Genomic DNA, 27,341 nt, shown 5'->3' with positions numbered 1-27,341 from the left:
TATCACAGTAACAGGTTCACCCTTGGTTTTCCTCAGCTCTGGAATAATTATTCTAAACTGTTTACTAAAAAAGCCAAAACTGAATGTTTTAAATACAATTATACCTTTATGAAAACAGAAATTATTTTGGAAAATGGTGTTAGGCGTTTTGAAGGAAATAATAGAAAGAAGAGAGGTCAATACAATGTTCATGAATTACATGCTTTAAATATAGATGAAAACAGCATAGCCCTCGTAACAGGTGCTCAAACGGCTCTCTGCACTTGTATCAGTAAATAAAATAGGTGTGGCGCTTGTAGTGTTAAATAGTGGGGCTCTAATAATGTGAAGAATGGCCATGTTTTTTCCTTCAACTGAACATCATCTTCTGTTTTGTCTTAAAAAAAAACTTTGTACTGAATTCTTGCTTTGTTTCTCTGTTCTTTTGCCCTTCTTGGTTCAGGAGTATTTCTCTTTTTATTCTTGTGCTTGGTTTCCACTTTGCCTTTTTGTAACAAAGTCCAAACTGCTCACTTCTGTCTCTGACCATTGTTTACATCCAGAAAGTAAGCAGCTGAAACCATGGGTTCTCTTTACATAAATGTTGAAAAAAAAAATATTTGAGGGATTGCTTTCACTCCCTGGAAAAAGCAGGGGAACTCCCCCTCCCACCCCTTCCCTTTTAGACAAAACTTTGATGTATGCATTGTCCATGTCGTTTTTATTTTATTTTTTATTTTTTTCAAACAAACTTTATTAAAGCATAATTATGAAAACTGTCAAACATTATGGAATGACCTTATCATGGACATCTTGACCTGAATATTTTAGATATTCAGTTATTAATCCCTTAAGTAATAAATCAAAATTTCGTGGTCATCTGGTTGCTTCGTGTACCACATGGTTTGAGAACCACTGGTCTAAAAAACTCCAGATGCCTTTTCTCTGTCATGAGTAGAGAGAGAAAGCCTAGCACATGGAAAGAGACCCAGATATTCTTTTGCCATTTACAGGCATCAATAATTCGGAAACAAATTACACCGGTTTCCAGCACGTAAAAACACTCTGGAGAGCTAGCAAAAGGTGAGGAAACATGCTCACAATTTTTTTATTAAAATCTTGAATGTCACTTTAATGATGTGCTTCCTGTAATCCAGAAGAGCATAATGTTTAGGCAACATGGGGGTAGTGAGTTAAAATATGATGCATTTTACTGCATTTTTAACTGCAGTAATTGTATTTATTTATAATTGTCCTGATTATGAATCTTTTATACATTTTATGGATTATAATAAGCAGAGATGTATATAAAATTAGTCTTGAGTATATTGGGATTGGCTCATATTTTTCCATGTTGGTGGATCCTTACTTAAAATAGTACAACACAATATAACACAAGCTTGATGAAGAAATCATTCTATCGATCGATCAGTGCAGGTTTCAATTAATAAAATGCACACATTATGACGACTGCTGTCAGAAATTAACTACTAAACAGAAGAACTAAATGACACATAGTTCCTAACAGTAATTTCAATACTAACGCCAACTTCTCTTCAACTCCAAGTTTGAGTGTACTGGGACTCATCTACAAACATTTTTCACCTCCTATCAAGAAGCATCTTAGCACCCACATGCACAGCGTTCTAGAACATGTCCCCATAGATACGGTTGCTAACGGCCTGTAGTTACTGCGGACAAGGACTCTGTGGAAGTGAGCTGCCAAGACCTAACACCATCTTACCAACACATACATGATACGTCAGCTTTACCTCTCCTTTAATAATTGAATAAACTAATAGTGTAAAAACTAACACCACTCTATTGACTGGCAATTACAGTCATGGATCAGGCAAAGGCTGAGATTTGTATTCAATTAAAGGGCAAATTGATATTTTGACAACAAAAAATATACAAATAAAACCACACAAAAACAAAATAATCCCTGATGTTTTAATTCTGTGGCATGCAATAAATGTGTTTTGTAAACTCATTTTCTTTCTAGCTGATCAGAAAAATTCAAACAGAAGATGAGGAGGAATACATTGGAATAATTACAAAAAACTACTTTGGTTTATTTATTTATTAACCAGTTAACTGGTATAATTCAGAGTTTATACTAAAATTTAAGCCGCCCTGAAAACAAAAACGTTTTTATTTTTCCCCCCCCAAATTTGTAGTACATCACCTAAAGCCTGTATATTTTTTATTTGTGCATTACTTCCAAGTTCAATGAAGGGGGACAGTGAAGTATCATATATATTTACTAGGCTCATTGAGTACCTGAATTTTGAGAACCAGCCACTAACATTTAAAAAACAACAGTTAACCTCAGTAGACTCCGCTTTGGCTGCATCATTGTCATCATGAAGAGGAGTACAGTGATTTTTTTTTCTTTCACTTGACATTACCACAGAGGTTTTCTACATTTACTGGGAAATCATGAAAGAGTTAAGTTAGAACTTTGCAAAAATTAAGCCTGCCCATTAGGGCTGGGCAATATGACCAAAAAACTCATATCTCAATGTCTAAAAAATGGCAATATACAATATGATATTAAGAAAACCAAAACAAAATACAAAACACCAAAGAACATGCTGTATCACCTTACCATAATTATCAAACTGTATGTCTAAGAAATATACACTGACTATCTGCCGAAAGACTCCCAATCTGTTACTTAGATTTTCCTAGATAGTACTGTTACAGAGTGCACACTTCAAGTAAACTCGCATTAAGAAATTTTTTTTTCATAACAAAGTAAACAAATGGTGTCTTTACAAACAGTTCATATTCATATTATTTTTAATCTTATATGAAGTTATCTAATGTGATTTTTATGTACAAATATGACTTTAATTCTAAAAGTCAGTGTTTTATTACCATCACAGATGTGTTGAGGGAAATTTTAAATGCATTTTCTTTGAGACACAGTGCTAAAATAAGATTTTTTTTATTATTATTATTATTTTTAAACACTGACCTGTTTCTCTCAGCGGCCACAAACCCCTGTAGGCGGGACTGTGCCTCCATTGGCTACAGTACTAAATGATGGACAGCTAAGTCTGGCTGTTGATTGGCTAAATTAAAGTGACGACCAATGACAAGTGCATTCTGTTTGGGGGCCGTGGAGTATCTGCCCCTCCCTTCAGCTGAGTGAGAGCAGCATGTCTTGGGCAAGTCATGGTCTTAACATCGCTCTTTTTTTGGAATTAAAGCTTCTCCACTGGTTTAATTTTTGTTCTTTATTGACTTACTTACAGCTATTAGAGAGGTAGATCTAAGAGCGCGATAAATGTGCTGAGAACTGCTCCAATGGCATACACGAACAATGGCAGGACAGCGTGGTGTGTGTGTGTGTGTGTCTGTCTGTTTGGGTGCGTGAGTGTTTGTGCACACACATGCTTAGATGGGTGCGCGCGCGAGAGAGAAAAACAGAGCTGAATGGGACATTTGTGCATTCATTTAAATGTACTCAGATGGAAACTCGATATAAGGCATATGGTCATTTTAAAAATACTGTGGACTGTATCGATATAACCCACAGCTGTAGCTTGAGCTGAAGTCACCTTCATGCGCCTGCGTCAGAAGCTTGTGCTTACGTCACAATATGACAATTTTTATTGCATTAAAAATCATACCTGTATTATCATGTACAATATTATATTGCCCACCCATTTGATGTGCTGATTTCAATTTATCGTATATCAGTAGCTCAAGTAGGTATGGTGTAGCCTCCACAGAATGCAGCAGAGTTCAGATAATATTAACAAACAGAACATGGTCAGGCTAGGTGTCACAAATCCACATTAGTTTATTAATAACAATCATTAACTATCAGGGTAAACTGATTAAAAAGTTACTAACACAGATTTTTAATTAAATAAATACTAATCATATTATAAAATACTTGTAAACTAGTACCTTTTTAGCTGATTTTTTTGGCCCAATATCATTTCACCTCTTGCCCCTAATACTTAGGTCTACCCCCTCCACATAGCCGTGGGATAGGGTGTCTCATTTCTTGTACAGATAAAGGGGAAGGGCAAAGTGTTTGGTCTTCAGAAACACAATGCAAACAGAGTATTATAATTTATTTCCCTGAATGCCTACTGAATCACTGGCATGACGCTGTACATATGACCAAAGAAACCAACAAAAATATGTGCTTTCTCCTTTAAAAACAATGGTTGTCATTGAACACCTTCCTTGATTCTACACTCTTTGTCCCTTCTCTCAGCTCCACTGACCATACAGGAGAACTTTGTTGTTTCACAATAACAGACTGTAGCCCATCTGTTTCTCTGCATACGTTATCCCCAGGCCAACTTACTCTTCAATGGTCAGGACCCATACAGGATCACAACAGAACAGATATGATTTGGGTGGTGGATCATTCCCAGTACTGCAGTGGTGTTGGTGTGTTCTTTCACACATGAACTCTGGAGAATCTTTTGAGAATATCAGGAGAGGGCAATAATATACTTGTCTACTGTTTCTGAAGGCATATGATGCCACAAATTGAATTTAATTTAAGCCCCCTTTTAAATAAAAGCCATTTCACAATTACTGATGAAATAGCAGGCTTTTGAAGGCTTGTTGTAAAGGAAAATTTTAAACATTAAACACTTGGAACTCAGCTCCAACGGGCAAGGTAACATTCAAAAATAGGTGGGGTCAATATACCAAATGCAATTGGGCTTTTGTCTGTATCAGAATTGGCACTGGTCAAAGTGCTATTTATGTTGCCAGTATAGTAACATAAAATATTTTACTGAAAGAGGAAAATATACCTAAATATATTTAAATTGTACAGAAAATGCAGCTAATATTGAGTTCCATTTGCATTTTTTTTTAGCTTTGTGGTATTAAAGGGAAAGGCCTATGTTTGTCAGGAAATGCAGATTTCTCAGTTTTTTATGTTCAGAAGCTCAGCATCTTTTAACGTGGAAAGGTATGTTTAAGTAGAAAATCTACCGCATTTAGAGTCAGTTCCAAAATTTAAATCAATAATGCCCACCTATGGAACAAGAGTGATACTGTCATCTCCTTTCATGATTTTTAAAATTTGGGGGTCTCTTCGCTGTTTCTCTGCCATGAACACAGAGAAAGAACACCTGGCATGTCTGACAGAGCCACAATGGTTTTTTTTTTTTTTTTTATCTTTTACTGACACTATGGTTTCATAAACACTTTAGACAGGTGAATATTGCATTTGTGCGTTACACTCTTTAGCTACATAATGTAAAATGGATATATGCAGGACATTCAAAGAAAACAAGTGTTTAAAAAATATCCCAGCTTCCAAATATTCCCAATTAAATGAAGAAACAGATTTACTACTACCCAACACAAGGAAGAGATAAAAAAAATCAGCAGGAAATGCTGATATCAGAGGGAATAAGTAACCTGTTCTAGACAGCACATGTTCACATTACCAGACTGACTGCAATCTTTTCAGGGCTGTGTAGCTGTGTGGACACATCAAATCAGATCTGAGTCACTTACATATGTGACATAAATATGAATGGTCAGACTGGATTTCATGTGTCTTTTGGCTTGTACGTATTTGACTAGATCTTTCACCTCAGTCAGCATGTGCAACCCATCAAGAAAATTTGAGGAGAGACTGGAATGGCATCCCAAATAGCACAATTCTTTTTAAAATAAAACTACTACAAATAGAAGACATTAGTTAGATAATGTGGAGGATGTGAATCGTACGTACTTTTATCAATGCCTTTGTAATTTGACGTACAACACACTACATGAGGGCAGAAACCTTTATTTTATGATCTAGAGTGTGCACTACACAGAGTGTAGAAAGACATTTGGGATTCAGATGATCTCTTTGCGCAGCAATAAAAGCAAGCTGCCTGTTTTTTTATTTCCCTTCTCATCCTAATATTGTGCAGTCAACAATCTGTTTGCTGTCCTCCCAAGCAAAAGGTGATGAACACACAAGCTATTAACACATCTGTCTATCCTGTTTAAAACAGTAAGTCTTTTCACAAATACGATGTGTTTGTTGTTGATGGAGGCGACACGCATACAAATATTAACGTTCATATGCATGCCATTCCAGAGACAGATTTGTTCACATTACAGATAGATACAGATCTCTTCGATTTATCAATGTGAAGCATCGAGAGTGCTAAATATGATCTGATCAAAAACTCAGAACTAATGAATGAGGGTTGTCATGTGAACCTATCCATAGTGTCCTATGTTAATGACACATTTCTTATACCAATATGTGGAAATTTTAAATAAAATAGAGCAGTGGTTCTCAAAAAATTTTAGACCAAATACCACCCGTTATCAAACCAAAACCTCCAAGCACCACCTTTGAGTCTTGTCACAGGCATATTTGTACCCCTGGTTCTTCCTCTCTTCAGGGTTGCAGGTGGGGGACATAACGCATAGCCTTCGTTTAATTTTTGCATGTTTTTGTTGCCTTTTTCACTTGAAATCTGCATTATTTACACATAACTAATCTAAGATAATTAATAAAAACAGACATAATACATTTATGTTTTGGCAAATGGTATTAAGCATTTTGAAAGAAATAAAAAATGAGATATGCTGTCAATATCAGTTATGTGCTTAAAAGTCTATAGGTGTTAAAGGCGCAGCACTCGAAACAGGTGCTTATAGCAGCTCTTGGCACTTGTAACAGGAGGTCAAGGAAGCACAGTGTTAAATATAGTTTTAGGATTCTAATGATGTGAGGAATGCCTATGTTTTCCTTCAGCAGAACATTTTCTTCCCTTGTACAGAATTCTCGCTCTGTTTCTCTCTTTTTGGTTTTCAATTTTGTCCTTCTGGGCACTGTAGTATTTCTTGGGTTTGGTCTCGGTTTATTTTTCTCGTTTCCGCTTTGCCCTTTTGCAATACAGTCCAAATTGCTCACATCGGCCTCTAGCCACTGCTTACGTCAAGTAAGGAGCTCAAACTGGACTTTCTTTACATGAATTTCACAAAATTTCCCTCCCTCTGTGGAATACCGTGAGGGAGGACCTGTCCTGCCACCCCTTGCCAGCTTCTCTTACAGATGTAATGAACTGTGGTGCATGCGTAAGCCATGTTGTATTTTTTTTTACGCAAAAACAAATTTTAATGACACCCCATGAAACATTATGTAATTTACATGAAAACTTTAGATTTTTAGTTATTAATTAATCCCTTATTTCCAGTAAAGTTTTCAAGGTTATCTGGTGTTCCACCTTTTGGTGCTTTACATTCCATTGTTTGAGAACCACTGAAATAGATCTTTTTAGCTTAGAGCTTAGGAGTCACTGTGTGTTACAAGGCGGCGGCCATATACTATTTAATATTTTGACCAAATATGTATGCAACTGATTATCACCAAATTAATGTTATTAAATGAATATTACTTATTCTTTATGGATATTTTGTGGATTTCTGTGCATTTTTCCCTAGACACAAATCTAGCATATATTACTTGCCATTAAAAATGATAGTGCTGAGGACAGAAAAAAAAATCTAAAAAATATAAGGTGCATAGGAGAGATATATTCAAATACATTACCCTTAATATCAGCTTGAGCATAAGAATGAAACCTAATATTTTATTGTGAATTACATTTTTAAGCACCATGATATATTTAAAAATAAATAAATAAAAATTAATTAATAAATAAAAACACTATTTCAAGGTAGTGCCAACTTTTTCCAAAATGGAAGTACTACGCAACAACTCTTCTATCCCTTCTCTGCTAAGCTCCCTTTTCAGTTCTCTCACTCAATGTGCCTCTCCATCTCTCAACACTAGGCTCAAATTACAGAGTCTCTCGTTTTGTCTCTCCATGCATACACGCATGCCAGTTACGGGAAAACAAAGACCATTTCTGACAGAAAATGAACGACATTAAAACAAGCAACATAAATATCTTTACTCTATTACATATACCAAATTAATTCAACTGAGTCCTCTAGCTCTCATGACACTATACAGGTGCTTTTTTAAAAGAAAAAAAATCTTGTTTCACTTTCCTTTGAATATAAGCAAGATAAACAAACACTGTTTAAAACTTGAGTGTTGATTACTCAAGAAATTTCGGAAATCTCAGGGGCCCATAATGGTAGAAATGTCTAAAAATGTATTCCCGATCTGTTATTTGCTCTTTTCTGTAGCAAATACGGCTGTATATAAAAAAAGCACAACAATTACTGTCAAAAGTCTTTAATCAATGTTCTTGCAGCGAAACGCAAAACACACAAACCTTGAGAGTTCCCTGATATAAATTATACAGAATGACAGAAAACAAACAGCAATAAATAAGGGTCAACATATTTGTTCCATTTTGACTAGTCATTCTGAAAGAAATCACCATGCTAAAAAGAAGTACAGAAGTACAGGCCTTAGCTTCATCCATGCAGTAGAAAAAAAAAATCCCAATACTGAACCAGAACTCAACCTAGCTCTAATGCGCACGCACACACAGATGACCTCATCTCTCCTAGCAATAAAGGAGGGGAAAAAAAACTCCATTCCTGTCATGCTAGCTAGTCTCTTCTCTCGCTCACTTACCATTTCTCTTGTGCTATTATTTCTTGTGTATGTTTCTGAAGGAAAATTTTGATGTTATATTACTCTGTACTTACAAAACATTTAAAAAGGAAAGAATCCATAGAAACACTCAGCTGCTAGAATTAAATCTCTAGTAACACACTCTATTATATAGTAACACACAATATTCTATACTCAAATTTTTACAATTCCAAAAAAGGGTGGAAAAATTAAAAAGCATAAAGTGTTTATGTACACTTAAAAAAAAACTGAGGGATTTCCAATATTTTCTGTGCTTTTCAGAATTTTTTTATTATTTATTTATTTTTTAACAGAGGAAAGGATAACATTTTCGAACAGATGAAATCACTAGCCTTGGAGATTACATACATACTATGACTGAACTGAGATTAATGCTATTGAATTTAGTGGAGTCAAATGCTTGTGGGACAGCAGTAAATAATTAACTCTCTGGAGTGGTTTACTGTACACACAGCAATTCTATCAATTAAATGTGTTTAAACTTAAAAAAATCTTGCTGTCATAACCCAAAACCTAAGATATAAATGAGTCTTTCCATCTTATCGCCTTACTAAAACAAACATGCTTCATGCAGTCTGGGTGGCTATTTTCATTCATTGTCAGTAACCACTTCATCTTGTACAGGGTTGCAGTGGGTCCAGAGCCTACCTGAAATCATTAGGCACACGGCAGGATTTTTGACTATTTTGCAAGAGGCAATTATGTACAATATTTCCCATTTTGACAAGATGAAGAGCAAGTCAGAGTGCAAAGGTTAAAGACAGACATTCTGGCTGGTATAACCTGCCATACAGAGTTTACCAATCACTGAAATCAGATGAGCTGAAAAGCAAATCTGAACAACTCTGTTCCATTAAAATGCTATCTTTATGTAAACCTTTACAATCCACACCCTCAGTATAGTGGCAAACCGTACCTAATCCTCAGCTCTAAAACATTTTGATATAGCAAAATAATTAGTATAACAATAACATAAATAAATAATAAAATAATTATTGCTTTCTTCCATTACAGTGCTAAGAAATATTTTTATATGAATTGAGACTCAACCCTCACCAGAACAATAAAATTCCAAATATATTCACAAAATATATTTGCCTCCCAAGTGACAACGCCTTCTTTGTCAGTGTTTTTTCCGTAATGTTGTATGCCCTAATAGGACATCCAATAAGAGACTGGATCTTGAAGTGCTAAAAGAATGTAGAGTCACAAAAAGCAGACAAGCCTTGAAACTAAAATGGCTGCTTTGCTTCTACAAAAAAGAAAAAGAAAGAAGAAACAAGGCAGGAGGGAGACTGAAAGAAGAGACATGTATGTGCCTGTGTGGACACACAGACAGACGTGGGGGTAGGGGCTCAAGGTGAACTCTATTTTCTTTTCTTTTTTGATAGAAAATTTTCAATCGTTGGCAGCTGCATTATTTAAAAAAATAATTAATCCATTTCAACCTCCTGTTTATCAGGCTGGACTTTAAGCAAGTGAGAGAGAAAAGAATAATTCATTTTTTCCTGTGATTTTATTTATTTATTTATTTCCATTTTCTGTTTTTCTCCCAGAAACCTTTGCTCTTCACTGCACAAGAAAACATGTAGCAAAGCCATAAAAACACCACCCCCACCAACCTTAAAACACAAACATGTGTTCATGCACTCTCCGATCTATGGAATCACCTCCTGTGATTGGCTGAAAAACTCAGAAAATGCTCCAATCACAAAACAGCAGAGAGGCAGGCGTCATGTTTTAACCCTGTTGTACTATAGGAGAGAGCAGCAGACATATTCATAGCGACTACTGAGCCAAGAGGGGTTTTCTTCCCAACGTATACGGTCAGATAAACAGACTATGTCCACCAAATATAGGTCCAAGATCCTGTTCCCTTTCTCTCCGCTAAGGTTACTAATCATGTTGCTGTATTTCAGTATAAAACTGCTTTGGAATCAGTTTGATATTCCTGAAAAAATATATACTATTTTACACTGAACCTTAAAAATAGGACCATAATATCTTATGAGTAGACATTAGACATGCACTCACTGAAGGAAAAAAAAATATCACAAACAAAAAAGGACTAAATCCACATGGATTTAGTCACATTACAGAAATATGTTACTTTTAAAGGTATGCAAAATTAATAAAGCAAAGAAATATTACAATAGCAATCCAACATCAATTAAACATTCTGCTCTTCCAGCATTCAATAAATACAACACTAAATATTGGTCAAAGGCTGACAACATTTTAATAATAACCTGTCAGTACAGATATAATTCTGGAATTTAGTTGAATCCCTAGTAGCAATATCTTACAGAGCATAGGCGGCCATTCATTATTATAAACTATTTTTTTTTATTATAAATTAATTCTGTAACATACTATTCTCAACCATCAACTACTTTGCCTCAGTCCCATATCTATCCTTCTCTCTAAAAATGTCACCCCTCACCCCCTTCCTCTGTGCTGGAATCCTGTCCTTCTCAGCTGGCAGCAGGCCAGCGTCATATTTCAAACTCCATCTTTGTATGTCTAATAAACAGCTCCTGACACAACCACTTCATAGGAGTGCTGTATGGTCTTCACCATACATTTGCGTATGTAGCATTTAACACTTAAAAATGAAAAGTCAGATTTACCATAAGGAGAATTCAAGTCACTATTCACTGTGCAAACATTGGATTTCATTTTATGTGTTAAGGTTAAAGCAAAGAAGTCTCATGCTCCCAATAAGGGGCATAAACAAGCAGTAGAATGCACGAGAAAGACAGCCAAAGGACTAAGAGCGAATGAGAGAATGAGAGCGAGTGAGTAAGCAAGAGAGAGAGGGCTAGTCCTGCCCCTCCGACTGAACATTCCTTCAGATCGTCATGTTTCAACGCAGAGAGACAAGAGGGAGGTGGGGGGGGGAACACCAGAGGCCCACTTTTGGGGCAACAACATGCAGGGATAGATCCTGGGAAATCCACCCCAGTGTTCAGCAGAGCCAGTATTCAAAATAGATAAGAATGTAAATAAATGAAACCCTAATATTTGTAAGAAAATCCTCTTTCACTTTTGTTTTGCTCTCACATTTTGGTCATGACCTGGTCCAACAAGAGAAATTAAAATTGAAAAAATTAATAATATTCATTTTGTAAGTCTTTATTTATTTTATTGTCCAAAGGCAAAACATAAAGTAAAATAAACAAATCAAGTATATAAATAGCATCATACATTACAAGGTTTAGTCTTGTTGTTAGTTGTAGCTTCACACCCAACTACTCAGTTATTATTTTTTATTTTTCCAAGCTAATGTCTCTTTACAAATCCAGCACAGTTCACTTTGTTAACAAACTGGGCAAGACTGAAGGGGACTCAAATTTCATATGATTAAGGGCAGCCCAAAAAAACAGCAATGACTATAATAACACATTAATACATAACAAATATGTATGGCACAATCTTATGTAAGTTTGCATAGTGTGAGGGAATAAAAGCAAGACAGAGATAGAGAGGTGAAGGGCACATTTTACAGTTTTAAAACTACAGGTCTACACCTTAACACAAACAATAACCCCTGAGCCTAGTATAAATGTATTTATTTTCAATGTTTAATATTTAACTATTAAACTGGTGCTTTATACACAAACAAAACATTTTTCTGAGCCATGCTCAAAATCTGTATGTTTTTCAGAGCTCTTGAAATGGGGCAGTGATTGACAGTGATAATGCAATGTTTTATCAACTTTTGTGTTTTGAAGCTAGCTTTGTAGCAAAATTGTGCTCTTCACGACTTTGTGTTCATGCTAGTCCGAGGTCTTTAGCTACAAACATTTCAGGCACTATTATGAACACCCTTTGTTCACAGTCAATGGCTGAATCTCAAATGGCTTCCTGTTCCCTATGAAGACCACTGCTCAGGCCATGAAACTATAGCCCCCACAACTAAAAGTCTACAGGCTGGTCAGGGATTCAACATCTAACGACTGAATATGAATGTTTTCTATCGTTATTTGCATTGCATATCCGGGTGTAGAAAATGCTATTTCTTGATCTTAATAGTGCTATACATACATAGAATGTAACTGTTGGAGATTCAATCATGAAAGGAGTCATTGTAAAATCCAAATGAGATACTAGCAAGCTTGATTTGACCTATACAACCTCATAAACACATTCATTTTCAACAATAATGTAACGCAACATGGTTAACGTTACTTTTGAAGGACTAAGATCTTTTCATGATATGTTTTTGGAGAGGGATTTTCCACATACAATATCAATCTATTATCCTACCCAACATTATTACAACATATTAAATAGATAAATCAAATTTAATAAACTTTGTTTACTGCGTTATCGTTCCAAAACAAGCAATATGCAAAGCTGCGACAAACAGACTTTCAGTATGTTTTAATTCCTTGGATTAATTATTTGAGTATTTCTCATGTAAGGTAATGTCTGCATTTGGTGTAGATTCTCGGTACACATAATACGAATCTTTCTAACCTAGAACTTTTAAGACGAACCAAATGCCTGATGGAGCAGCTTTTTTTGCCTCGGAGTGTGAAAGAGCAAGTTCATATAATAATTAAACAGGAAATTCCCAGTCGGAGAGGAGGAGAGAGCAGTAACAAAATCGTTAGCCATTCCACCCTCGCTCGCCCTCGCCCTCTCTCTTTCTCTCTCTCTCTCCTATGTCATTTCGACTCACTTGTTGTTGAAATAAAAATGGAGGCTAAAAAAGGAAACGCGAGCTCCCCTCAGAAATACCACCCATTTCTCATCGCCGCCGCCGGAGAGGTTGGGGGTTGGTGGATATAGATGAGGGAGGAGGGGGAGAATGAGAAAAGCAAGTCACCGTCCTAAGAGTTGGCATTATATTCGCTTGCGAAAGAGAAAGTTCAACATAACACAGCACCAAAACCACGAGCGCCTGGAAGTGCTTCTAAACTTGAGGAAAATAAAAACAAATATGTATCCTTTTCTTAGCCATCGAAATAAGAGAATTACAAATCAACATGAAATTGTCAGCAATAAGACTCCAGAAACACAGTCAAGTTAACGTTACTGCACCCATTATTCGACATTAATTACATTAGATAAACCATAACTAGATGTGCATCTCTGAAAAACACGTCCAGAACTTGGAAAACAAACCTCATCTTTAAGCACTGGTTCATCGACCATAGACAGTCTGGCCTTTCGAGTAAATTCAAACCACTAAGAGCCAAACAGTTACAACTGGAAATACAGTTGGGCACAGGACCGAGCTCCTCTGACCTTAACACTAAGGTTAGCTAGCTATCCAAACTCCTTGAAATGTACCAAGCTGTTCAGAGAATACAAAACATGTATCTAATGCAAAACCAATAAAATTAGACCTTCACAAATGACCTATAATGGACTACTAAAAACAACAGAATTATCATCCCAGTGTAATAAACAAAACCGTTTTAAACGAAACAAGGCTGGTCAGCTAATGAGTCTTTTTAGAGAGCAAGCAAGCAGTCTTCAGCTACAAGGAAAAGGCTCAGCCTGTTAGCTACTTCAGAAGTAGCACCAAAACGAAAATACTGCATTTATAGACATACTTCCTCGTCTGGAATAAGGTCAGGGTCGCAAATGTGATATACTGGTATAAAAATCGTACAAAAACACCACAATGGAGGTGCAAACAGCATAATGTTTACATCTTATAAAAATGCAGCTCTCAACACGAGGACATGGCCAGTGTTGGTGAATGTTGGTCCTTATCAAACGACAAACATCATTTAGCAGACAGACACACAACTAGCTGATCTGGACAGACATTTTAAATATGAACTAAATTGTTGTGAAAAGCCACGTATGATTCTAATCAAATTATGTCGATGTATGTAACATATAAGTGTCGAGACACGCACAGAGACAGAGAAAGCTAACTGCCAAGTTAGTGCTATAAGTTTGGCCATTAGTGTAATAGTGTTTATAAAATAACCAAAGCCAGCTTACCCAGCCCGTCATTCCAACTCAATCCAGATAAAATATCCAACTATGATAACCAGTCGTGTTCAAATATTCCCACATCAAGGCGAAAACAATCTGCGAGGCCTCCTTCCTGCGACCTCGGCTTTTCCTGCGCGCTGCAAGCCGAGAGGTGAGCTCCCTCTCCGGGGTACCTTCCAAACTTCTCAGTGAAAGGGTGAAAGTTTCATAGCCACTCCTGTTTTGGGCCACAGCACTTCCCTTCCGAGTGTAGTTAATTTTTTGGATCCCTACAGGTTGCATCCATTTATGATGATGTTTCAACACCAATTATGCTCGATATTTATATATGTATATATGTGGGGGTAGTACAGCTCTGTCTGTGTGTTACAAGGCTGTGATTCTCTCCAGGTCCTTAACATTTGCAGCGGCGCCCATCCCCCTCCTCACCGGCACCGAGCCGCGGCTCGCAGCGAAACTGACACACAGCCACGGCACGGGGTCTCCGAGGCGCTGCGGCAGGGGCTAGGCGGCGAGGCGGGCTCAGCCACAGAGTCACAGATAGAAGGAGAGTTCTAACTCACAGCGACGCTAAGAGTAAAAAAAAAGATTAAAAAAACAGTAATACTCAATATGGCGTCTGTTTACTGAGAGAAGTCCCGCCTTTCCACAGACAGCCAACCACTTCGCTGATACAAAGTCTATCCTCGATCTTCGGCCTGGTGCATGCGCAGTAATGAGCGAGGACACAATAAAACGTGTTTCTTTATGTTATTTGAGCTAAACTTTAGGAAATGTTATGCAACCTTTGTATGATAGTTTTTCTAACTTTAGCGTGTCCTTTACTTTGGGGTTTGTAGGTCTCCTCCCATTCACAGAGATATGAGCCCAGTCTTGTATGATTGGAATGAACTGCTTGTAGGTAAGACGTTTCTTGAGTGGTCAGACTTCTCTTTAAGATCTTTGTCCCAACGGCGGGAGTTCGGCCTGGAGAACCCGCTATAGGCTGAATATGTGCCAGTCTTCGGTGAAACAAGAAAACAGAGACATAATTGGCTTGTGAGGGGTTAATCGCTGCCGTCGGCCGAGTGAGGGCAGGACTTTGCTTTTTGGGAGGGGTGGAAAAAGCGTAGTCAGTTTCTGCAGCGCTCAGTGAGAGGGTGGAAGGAGTCGGCGAGCAAAGACTTTGGTAGCCTTTAACGGATATCCCCGAAAGAAAGAACTAAATGAGGATATTTGGGAACAAGTTGTAATTCAAAATACACAAGCCGTGGAATTTTCAGTTCTTTTCATAAAGGGATTATTCTTTCTTTTTCTTGTATACAAAAAAAATGCGCAAAAAGGGAATTTACCCAGAGCCTTGGGTTTAGCACCATAGCTACCCGTAGCCACACGGGGTCTCCGGGGCCCCATCCCAGGGACTACGACATTAGAGGTAGGGTCAGCCCCACCTTAACTCAGCTATGAATGGAGGGTCATCAGGAGGGTCGGTCTGGTGGGACCTGGCACGGGATTGGACAGAGATATTGACCGACCGTTCACTTCAAATACGGTCAACAGTCCAGCTCAGATGGCGCATTTCTGGCTCTTTAAGCATAAAACGATGGTTTAGAACTAACGCACCATCCTCACAACCCTAATGGAGATGTTATATAAACTACTTTCAGGTTCGGGTCGGTTAACTTAAAATAAGAACAACTTTCCCGCTCAGATGCACTGTTTTCTTACACACAAGGAGGGTTCAGAAACCGCCGAGCCCCACACAAAGGTCACACGGGGATAATAAATTGTGTTCCTAAGGTATACGTGTGTGTTGTTTTATTGTTTGTTGAATGCTGCAAATATGAAAGGGAAAAATATTTTAACCGCTGTAAATAGGGGTTATGACTATGATCTTATCTTGAGAACGGTGACACGACGAAGATAAGTTTTTACTTCCACACTGGCGCATGAATGGATACAATCAAGCGAGCCTGTGATTGGCTCGGTGTTTCCGTATGGCCGAGAGAGGAGCGCGCCGATTGGCTGAAGCGGTTTTGTTAACGTCATTTGTTGCAATGGCTTGTGAAAAACTGACCTGTACCACACATCATAGACCCAAAATGGTAAACAAGGGAAGCATAAAATATTAATCATTCGAGTGATTTTTTTAAGCAATATGCTATCCATATTTAAACATGTAAAACCTGTATTCAATGTCATGTCATTTTCTATTTATTTTGTAAACTTGTAGTTGTAATTTTTTTTAATGGACATAAGGTACTCAGTAAGTTTAAAACAGTAACAAATGCTTGCAAATCCTGCGAGGCTTCAAAATGTTTATTTAAAATAGACTTTTTCATATTTTAATGTTGCTTTCATTTTACATTACAAAAATGTAGCCAGCAACATTTGGGGGGGGGGGGGGGGGGAGGCTTGTACCCATGACGTAATTTAATTTAACCTATTTTTATTTATTCATCGCACCGCCGTGGGCTGTTTCCCACAGTCAGATGCTGGGCTGTTTTAAAGCGCCACTCGCGTCGCCGTGTAATGTTTTGTTTCGGGAAACCATGCTTTAGTCTGTGTTAATGTACAACTGTTAATGAAAAGCTCCTGCCCTGGAGTCACAGCGTAAAGGACGTGCGGCGGAGCACGTATAACCTCCGATCCACCCAAACGAAAAAAAAAAAAACATCAGCTGCTGTGGCCTTTTGTGTCTGAGGATCGGATCTCACGGTCGACTGAAAAAGCGACTGTTCATCAGAGCACTAAAGCAACAGTACAAGGAACATATTAAAGACTGCATCGACGTAATCATCGTGCTTGAAAACAAATGGCTGATTTCATAGAGCCTGAAGTTTAGGTACAGGTAGTGTAACCTGAATCGACAGCGTTTAGGTTTAAAAGGGGAACGGCAAATTGCCATCGCCCACGTCAGCATAAAGGGGCAGCAAGCGGTAACGCGCGCGCGCCGAGCCACAGGGACATCGCGTCCTCACTGCGGCCATGACCGAGCACGTGATCAGTGACTCAGTTCAACGAAAAGATTCTTCCGAATCATCTCATGAATTCAGTGGTATATTTGTATGCCCTAGGTAAAAAAAAGCGCATTAGACATGTCTCATGTCATGTAAAATCAGTTCCTACCATAAACGTTACGTAGATGCTGAAAATACGCGATTGTGCCTTGTATCGAATGAACCGATTCATTCATAGTTCGGACCCCCACCCAACAGTGCTTTTTGTTTGTGTCATCATTGTACAACAGACTTCATACTTCAGACTACAAACAACAGACTTCAAACTTGCATTCATGATTTACACCTTTGAGCCAGAGTAGTTTACATTGCACTTATTTGCCTCCTTGGTATCCATTTAGATCGGATGAATTTATCAGTGGGTTGATAGATTTTATACATCTGTGGTGATCAAACACACACAGATGTTCCTGGTGTGTTGTATTATTGTTTACAAACCTGGATTTTGCCTCCATTCAAAACGTAGTGCAAATGGGTGAACAGGTACTGGAGTAGAGATGCTTGCTCGTTTCATTTTGGGGCAAACCCAAAACATTGGAATCAGTTTGGACAAAAGTTTGCAATTTTCCATCCCTCATGTATTTGGGAGGGAGTTTGGTAGATCTGTACAGTATGAGACTAAAACAATTTTTTAATAATTATATATATTCTTTATATATAGATTTGTATTTGGACTGGGCTAAAATTACCAGATAAGCAAAGTTCTGTTAGAAATAGGTAATTAGGCATTAGGTCTATAACTGTCTCAGAGGAGCTCATGTAAAAGAACTCAAACAGCAATGGCTCTCATTGTAGTTGAGATTAAAATGCATAAAGGAATATAAATCAACAGCTGATATAAAACATCCTGATCTGATTAATTAAGCTAGTCATTGTTAACCAATATGAAAATATATACTGCAAAATAAATCTACATTTACTTAAAAAAAAAAAAAAAAAAAAAAAAAAAAAAACTTTAGAAGGGCCTTTACAAAATAAAAAGTATACAACATCTGTACTGACATCCTAACTGTGAAATGTGTAATATTTACTGGTGATTTTATCATCATCTCCTAACTAGTAAAGAATTAGCTAAATCTGATTTAGGTGCCAAGACAGAAATGTCGTATGTAGTTATTAGACGTTGTTAACATGGCCAGTCCAGGACAGGTGGCAAAATCTTAAAACTGGAAACTGCACTAATGTACAAACATGGAAACAAATGGCAAACATGGAAAGAAATGACAAACAGACATCAGAGAGTATTTAGATATAGATACGAGTATATTTTAGGAAGATACTGAACAGAAGATAACCTTTAGCATTAAAATAAAACACAGATGCTGTGACACTACAAACTTTTTTCCTCAGTTAATATTTTAGTGACAAATACCATGTCAGTATTATTGCAAATGACCAACCTCCTTATTCCTAGAATTGACTCTCAGCAAGTAGAGGCAAAAAAAAACAAAACAAAAAACTCAACATTAAGAAATTGACAGAATCAAACAATGGCACTCCACAATAAATATGGCTTTGATACTGTTTTTTCCCCCCCATAATCAATATGCATTCATGTTATTTCTACATGTTTTTAGAAGGGGTATCACATCGTTTCATTGAAGTTACATAAAATATATGTACATACATCAATTTATACATCACAATTCATAGCAAATAAGACCCTTTTCTGAAGAGCAGTAAACTTTCCAAGGAGATATTTCAGGAGTTCTTACATCTAGAGGGTGCTTTATATGTAGTGTAACATTTCATTTAACTCATTTACAATGACTACTGTGGTTCAACATCACCAAAACACTAGGATGAAAATTAAGTGCCAAGTATTTATTTAAGAAGGGATGATGGGTATTTCCTACCCATTTTGATCACATACTGATATGTTCATAAGTCTTCAAATGTTTTCCCTTTTTTATAACACAGAATCAAAGATCCTTTTAGAACAATGAACATGAATACATTGTAAACGTTAAATCAGCCTGGAATTACGCATCCAGGCAACCATCCACATATGCAGCCCTCCTCCCACCTTAACCAAAGTTATTGTTATTCTGTGTGTGTGTGTGTGTGTGTGTGTGTGTGTGTGTAATTCAGTAGGAGTTTGTGAATGCTATGGGATTTGCTCAGTGCGATTTTGTTTATTTTACATGCCGAGAGCCTTGCTGCTTTGGGGATATGCTGCCCCCATGTGGACACTCAGTGGTATCTTACACACCTGTAATTCCACAGTTGTATTTTTCTGTGTTCAGAGCAGTTTCAGACTGCCCGTGACATTATTTACCATTTCCTCCTCTCCCATGATGGCCAACACAGTGCTAGAGCCTGGCTCCACCTGAAACAGATGGTATGGCACTGCTGTGAAATACATTAACAGCTGGGCATTATCAAAAGGCATGGGGTGTCTAATGCCAGGATCACACTACACAATACATTTGTCTTACACAATGGTTAGCACGTGTGTCAGAGAGTGCTCTGTCCTTCTATTGATGCCAGATGTGGGCTGCCAGATATACCACATTGCTGGTCTTTGATTGTTACACCACGGGTCAACTTTCCAAACACTGGAAATTCATCTGATACAATAAAATCATGACAAAAATCCACCTAAATAAGTGTAGTCTGATCCTGGCATAATCCTGATCCTGGTGTAAATGGTACACAATTATGTTAAAAAAAAAAAAAAAAGAATAATTAAATAGAATGTTTTTTTGGAACATAACAGAACATAACATGTTGGGCATTACAGGAAAAATGAGCATGCAGACATTTTCAGGAACACCAAATATAAATGGTTTTGGGGTTGGCAATATAAACTTTTATTTATATATGAGCTTATATTAAAAATGTTTTCTATTATGCAGATGATAAAATGTCAAAATATACAAAAGGTATTATTAATAATAATTAACATAATTTTCTGCATTCCATATTTCTAATTATCGCATTCTCTTTATATTCAGTTAATGTTGATATATTTGAATGTGAATTACACAAAGATGCTATTACCTGGGTGAGTCCAGCATCCTGTATCAGTTTTGTAGGGAGGTTTAAACTCATCGCAAGGGCTTGCAACTCCAACAGGTGTGCCATATTAGTGCCCTGTAGCACAACCTTCTTGGCCCTAAATGCATAAGAATACAACAAGTGAGCAATAATTTGAAACATTATTAATTTTTTACATCAGAAAATGTGTTCCAATGCCTAGGTTGGGATGGTGTCAGTGAACAAGCAGCTAATATTCATTTTTAAACCAATTCATTATATATGGAATCAGTTACTGACTCATCCCAATCAGCACCCTTTCTTCCTAAACCTACAACAAATAGTTGAAACTGCTCACTGACCAAGCAATAAACAAGTAAAATACCTTTTATAGTGCTACTAGACAAGTGCTGGATGTTCTTTCTGCTGCCTAAGAATCTGTAGCACATGTCCTGCTTGCATTATATACCTTCACTGCAGCACAGACCTTCACACACCATCCAATGCATCATTGTCTCCCATCATACATACATGGACAGTTTTTAATTATTGCTGCCGACTCTGTCTGTATTTGGGTCACTATAGCAACCTAGTGAAACCTAGATATGTTATAATTTTATATTTTTAAAAACTGGATATTCAAACAGCAAAAATAGATAAAAGCCCACGCTCTTTAAGAAAACAGATCAGTCCCTTACCCAGCATGGTCCCATTTCCATGCCATCTCTCTCCAGGTGTTCTTGTCCTGCATGGCCTGGTACAGACCCACAGCTGCATGACCCACCTGAGCCGCCACCTGCAAGAACCACAGAAAAACTCCCCATATAATTAATTTCACCCAGACAGTACTTGGCAATAGAATTTTTGTCTTTACAATTTTTTTTATTATTATTTTTATGTACCTTCCCCACTCCCATGGACAGCTCCATATTTACAACAAAAACCATTTTGAAATTTATGTCTTCATCGCCTTCTTCCTGAGAGCATGGGCAAACAAGAAAATATTCAGAAATCAACACACAAAAGAAAATTCACTGTAATGTCCCCATGCAGGCTGTATGTAATTACCTCATTCTCCAGTTTGTTGAAGTAATACATTGCTGCCTCCTCAGCAGACACATTCCTTGTATGTAGAAGTGCCTGATATCAATAAGGAAAAATCTATATTTAGCATCTCCATCTTATTCATTTATGCAGACAATAATATGTTAAACAGAGTACACTCTGAACCTAATATCTACAAACCCCATTTACAAAAATCAGGAGATTTTGTAAAATGCAATAAAACCATAAAAATGTAACCTGTTAATTCTTTTGAACCTTCATTTAAAGTGGACAAAAACACAAGAAACACATTTCATATGCTTTCACTGACCAACTTCATTGGGTTTTGCAAACATAAATGAATTTAGGAGATGATACCAAAAAGGTTGGGGCAGGGGACAGTGGGCAAAAAAGTGAAAAATATGTCAAATTACAGATTTCAGAATTTATTGCATTTTTAGAAAGTGCCTCGAATTTTATGGAAATGAGGTTTGTACAGTCTGTGTGGCATAAGTGATATTCACTGATAAACACATTGATCCTTAAATGAGAAAGAATCAAGGTTAAATGAACCTGTTTGGCAGCCTCCTCAGGGATGTCCAGTTCCCTCAGCTGCTGAAGGAACACAGGGTTCACTTCCTGACCTCCTGAGTCAGGAGGAGACTGCTCAGAAGACTCCATCCTTTTATCACTCTGAAAAAAGATGGGTCAGAGTTAAAATGATAGTTCAAAAATTCTAATCATGCAGAACATATGGTACTTATGATATAGTTATAATAATGTGCAAAGGTTTGTGCACCAAGTGAAAATACCCTCTACAGAGAACGAGGCCCTTACACTGAAGTTTTCACGGACTCCTAACTATTATTACCAGTAGATTGACCAAAGGAGGATAGGTCCCTACTTGTGAGCCTTGATTCCTCCCCAGGTTTCTTCCTCAGGTCTGAGGGAGTTTTTCCTTGCCACTGTCGCCCCTGGCTTGCTCACCTGGGGATTTTTACATTTCATGTCAAATCTTTGTCTTACTGGAATTCTGTGAAGCTGCTTTGTGACAACATCAGTTGTAGAAAGTGCTATACAAATCAGTTTGATTTGATTGATTTCTGCACATTTTAGAGCACATTTACAATTTATTAGCTGAGTTTAATGAATAAAAAAATATTAATTAACACAGACCCCACAGTAGTAAATTCTGCAAACAGCAGCAATCATCGCTTAAAATATGCAGAGATGTCTTCCCTGTATAGGATTTTATTTTCACTTAAAACGTCAGCAAAACATGGGATGGCTAACATTTTCAATTCAATTTCATTATTATAACTATTTCTAAAATATTCAGTGCTATGTATTTATGCCTTTTCATGGATTCCTTGGTGTGTGTACGAAACAGGGAGAACATACTGCAGGAGTACTAGAGCAATAATAATTCATTTAAGACATTCACATTTACACCAACCCTTATATAACATTAATACTACTACAACATTTTAAATATCACCAATAAATTAATAATTTTATTTCAGTGCATTTCTAGAACCGATATCACACCTATGGTGTCGTTACTTATTTCTTATGGCAATTTATATCAAGAGATAAAATTAATGGATTGTAGCAGTTTCATGTAAATTTACCATAACCTTCTGTCTTTTTCACAGTAAACATTATAATCATTCCTGTGCAGAGACACGCCTCCACAACCGGCAAAGGCGCCAATGTGAAATTCAACAAAATCTGTGTTTGTAACCCTTTTACCATGAGCCTCATTTACAATAGTGTAAGGACTCTGTTTCTGCGATACACTGGACCAGAGACAAAGACAGCAGCGCACACTAAAGCACCGAGCGGAAAGAGGCTTATTGTTGGAATTTTCCGTTCCACCTTAAACGGTGCAGCAGCACTCTAGCGCCATAAGTAGACACTGTAACTATTTAAGGTGGAACGGAAAACTCCACTTAGAAACCGTGTGGATAATAAGCCAACCTTGGCTTCGCCACTAAAGCATAAATACACACTTCTTGATTAAAGGCAGCAGCTGCTGACATCTTCAGAGCTGTCTCTCCAGGTTCAGAGCCTCTGTAACTTCACCTACCTGCGGCTGAGAGGAGACGCTAACGTTAGCCGTTAGCAGGCGCCCAGTCGCTGAGCACCGCTCAGAGAGTTTAACACACCGAGCTGTTTTACTGTTCAGCGAAGACTCAGTCTCAATTCACCGCCAATGCTGCATGCAGTCAGCTGAAAAAATAAAGACAAGGTTTTGAACCGTAGTGTTTGGATTAACTGCTTTTGCTCTAGCTACAGCATCATTTTCCACTAATGCGCGTCACCAGAGACTCCATAGTAGTAGAGTCACATGGCGCTGTTCCGGGTCGAAGATGTTTTAGAAAACGGCAGAGATGGACAGCGCCACCGTTTACCGGACAAAATACACTTTGAGAGCATGGAGGTAATATAGCAAAATATCTGAGAGAACATTACAATTTGAAAGGTTAGCGGTTCTCTGAACGAGCACTGGTTTCTTTCTGAACCCTGCCCTTTCATTTAAAACACGTAGCTAAACACTCGTGTCCTATCAGAAGTTTAAAACCTGCTCCGCGCTTCAGACTCACTCCCTACCTGTTTTCTCTTCCCCAAGCCCAAATAATTTTTTTTCTCTCTCTGAATCTTTACACGCAAACTTTGGACCGCTAATGTCAACACTGAAGCCAATCGGAGATGGCCTTTCATATCATTGGGCCAATCATGGCACAAATTCTCAAGCGTCTCTTTTCCAGTTGGTCAATCGATGCGTTCGTTGCCATGGTATTGAGTCGAGTGTGCTTGTAACTACTGCTCATAAGGCAGTTTAAGTGGCTCAGACACAGCAGTTCTGTTGGAGTTTTTTAAACCCTCGGTGTCACTGCTGGACTGAAATTGTCCAGCAACGAATCTCAGACTTACAAATTCTTATCACTAAGAAAAATAATAGTAAATCTTCCATTCATTCATTTTCTGTTACTGCTTATCCAGTTCAGGGTCGCGGTGGAATCATTGGGCGCAAGGCAGGCACATACCCTGGAGGGGGCGCCAGTCCTTCACGGTGCAACACACACTCACGTCTATGGACAAGAGTGAGTCACCAATCCCACCTACCAACGTGTGTTTTTTGGCTCACAGACCGGAGCAGGACTTGAACCCACCAAGGGGAGGGACACAGAAATATATAAGCAGTATGATTTTAAAGGTCATCTTTAAGGTGGAAATCCAAATAATGTTGTTTTTAATGTGGACGTCTTAATAAAATTGTGGGTTTGTTAAGGTGGACTTTTTTTAAAGGTGGCAATCAAAATGTATTGAGGATTTTTTAAGGTTTTAAGGGTTATTTATTTAAGGTGGAAATCTAATTTATATAACCGTTTGTAAAGGTGGACTTTTTCTGTGATTTTTTTTATTTCACATTTCTAACACCTATAAATATGAAACCATTTCACTGTAGAATGTTTGAGTTTTGAGTGTTTGTTCGGCAGTAGGGAGGGCCCCAGGCCCCATAGACTTCAATGTATGTTTTGACTGGGCGAGCACTTTTTTTTAAATGTTTGTGTGTATTTACCCAGCCATAAAAACAATTATTGTTCAATCTGCAATTCTTGCACCAAATCGATTGGCAAATAGTTCTTTCTCATACAATGAGATTAGATATCTATGGCAGAACTTTCCGGAACACTGACATTTAACTGCCGCTCATAGACAATACACTCAGACTCACACACAGAGCCTAATGCATAAGAATAACAGCACGGACTTAAGTAAGCCCCGGATACATGTGGCTGGATTTTTAAGGTGGAATGTAAAATTACAGCAGCAGTTTTTGAACAATGTAGTCTAAATATAATGGGAATCTTTTTAAGGTGGTAGGGATTTTTAAGGTATCCGTTTATTTGGCATAGTCAGTTAGCTACTTAAGGTGGAATCCTTAATGGCTGTTTTTTTTTTTGTTTTGTTTTGTTTTTTTTTTTTAAAAATGGCCTTTCCAAATATAACGGCAGGCTTTTTAATGTGGTATTTCTTTTTAATGTGACCATTTCAGTGATGAGGTCACTTACTTCAGATGGATTTTTTTGAGGTGGATATTGGATAGATTGTTATATAAATTTAAAATAGCCTTTAAGCAGCGTAAGCTAATGTGGCAACGATGCTAGCAATACGTGACAAGCCAAATTCACGAAAGTTCATGAACTTTCATCCTCTAGTAGGATCTAGTATCCTCTATATTATTTACTAATATTAGTTTTTTAATGTTTATCGTTGTTGTTTGTTTGGTAACCTGCTTTCAGTTCCCTACCAGCTATCGGCATTTTAGCCTTTTGTAGTTAAATTTGGTTATAAAATGTACTTCTTTAAATTTAACAAAATTCTAAAATCTTTAAAATTTTTTAAATTTTGCTGTTTTTTTATAGTAGTACATGGACTATGCCTATTGGCTGCATATGTATTTGTATTTATCTGATTAATCCACCTGACTGCTGTTTATTTTAACTGTGCTCTCTGCAGAAAAGCGCAATCTACTGAATTAAAAGGTACTATACTTTTAAATAAAAAACAAATCAAGAATATAAGTAATGTCCACTCGCAGTGTAGGCCAATTGGTCAAAACCCCCTCAGTCACGTGCTAATACCCCGTGTGAGAGTTCACGCGCGAAGTGCTCTCTTTGATTGTTCCACGGTTCCGGGAGTCAAACTCGGGAGTCAGAGACCGAGACCGAGACACATGAGGCAACCACAGCGTTCTTTTCGTTTCCACCAGACGTGCTGCACCAGACGTAATCTCCTCTATTAATCAGTGTTAAATCAGTGTGTTTTTCACCCATTGTAATCCATCTACTAATATTTATGATTTTAGTAAACAAAACAAAAAGCATTCAAACAGTAGATTGGCATATAGACCCGCCCAACAAGGGGCTGCGGATGGATACCACAGGAAAAATGGCATGTAGCTATACAACGTATGTCCACTAGATGTCGGAATTGACTCGTGTAGCATTTATCTGTAATGAATAGTGTATTAAATAATAAATAATGTATTAATACACTAAACATCATCAGATGTGTTCTACATTTATCCAAACATTTTGCTCGTTTGGCTAACGAGGTTAGTGTTATGATTACAGCGTACACAGGTTTGGAGAAACAAGTTTAGCCATAGTCTAAAGATCTGAGAAGTTGCATGGGTGCACAATGTCAGTGGTTTGAAACCCTGGATTTGGAGGGGAAAAAATGGGGGCACTGAGTGGAAGAACAATGCACTCTCCTCCTCCAACATTTACTGCTGAGGTGCCTTTGAGCAAGGTACCCAACTGCTTCTCAGGCAATGGGATGACTGGGATGTGTTAAAGACAGTTTTTTTTTCATAATGTAGCATACAATTTGGCATTAAATGTTTCATAGAATGTGTCAGAGTTGTTGTGCTGATAGGACCCAGGTGTCAAAGTGTTAAGTGCTCCTAAATGCCACATAAATATTTTACAAGAAAATGGCCGGGTGGCACTGTGGTGCAAAAAAAGTGTTGCTGTCACATGGCTTCAGGGTCCCGGGGTTGTGAATTTGAAACCTTCCTGTGAGGAGTTTGGTATGTTTTCCCAATGTCTGTGTGGCTGTGACTGTGTTCAAAATGTCCCTATGTGAGAGTGTTTGGTGCCCTGTGATGGACTGGTGCCCCATCAAGGGTGTGCTCCTGCCTTGTGCCCAGTGATTCCAGGTAGGCTCCAAATCCATCGCCACGGTGAATTCGATAAGCAGTTACAATTCAATGAGTAATGGAAATGTTTATT

General features: G+C 37.6%; 2 protein-coding genes across 5 annotated transcripts in view; both read right to left on the bottom strand.

Moving 5' to 3' along the window:
- setd5 (SET domain containing 5) overlaps positions 1-14,973 on the bottom strand; it is a 32,144-nt gene extending 17,171 nt beyond the window's left edge. For all 3 annotated transcript variants that reach the window (XM_066664799.1, XM_066664801.1, XM_066664800.1), the window contains exon 1: positions 14,522-14,973. The gene's annotated coding sequence lies outside the window, so the exon portion shown is untranslated. The remainder of the gene's footprint in view (positions 1-14,521) is intronic.
- A 3,767-nt stretch (positions 14,974-18,740) lies between these two features.
- On the bottom strand, positions 18,741-24,239 carry si:dkey-19e4.5 (UBA_like_SF and PTH2 domain-containing protein). Of its 2 annotated transcripts, XM_066665440.1 has the most exons (8): positions 24,151-24,239; positions 23,627-23,769; positions 22,111-22,230; positions 21,562-21,633; positions 21,396-21,470; positions 21,192-21,289; positions 20,518-20,632; positions 18,741-19,843 (listed from the first exon to the last, which is right to left on the bottom strand). In XM_066665440.1, exons 3-8 carry the CDS (start codon positions 22,216-22,218, stop codon positions 19,757-19,759), a joined length of 555 nt encoding a protein of 184 aa, XP_066521537.1. In that variant the 5' UTR covers positions 22,219-22,230; positions 23,627-23,769; positions 24,151-24,239; the 3' UTR covers positions 18,741-19,756. The 2 variants fall into 2 exon arrangements, with proteins under 2 accessions (XP_066521537.1, XP_066521536.1); XM_066665439.1 differs by lacking the exon at positions 24,151-24,239 and having other exon boundaries at positions 23,627-23,894.
- Positions 24,240-27,341: the final 3,102 nt, after the last annotated feature.

Source organism: Hoplias malabaricus, chromosome 3 (genome assembly GCF_029633855.1).
Source record: "Hoplias malabaricus isolate fHopMal1 chromosome 3, fHopMal1.hap1, whole genome shotgun sequence".
Lineage (NCBI taxonomy): Eukaryota > Metazoa > Chordata > Actinopteri > Characiformes > Erythrinidae > Hoplias > Hoplias malabaricus.
The sequence above is the reverse complement of the archived record's forward strand: the minus strand, read 5'-3'. Positions and strand labels throughout refer to the sequence as shown.

Bases quoted from the DNA above. Each gene is read 5' to 3' on its own strand.
- si:dkey-19e4.5 (XM_066665440.1), bottom strand. From the start codon at position 22,218: ATGGAGTCTTCTGAGCAGTCTCCTCCTGACTCAGGAGGTCAGGAAGTG. The intron at 21,634-22,110 runs GTTCATTTAACC...TATTGATATCAG, and splicing joins CTGAGGAGGCTGCCAAACAG to GCACTTCTACATACAAGGAA. The intron at 21,471-21,561 runs GTAATTACATAC...CCATGCTCTCAG, and splicing joins TCAACAAACTGGAGAATGAG to GAAGAAGGCGATGAAGACAT.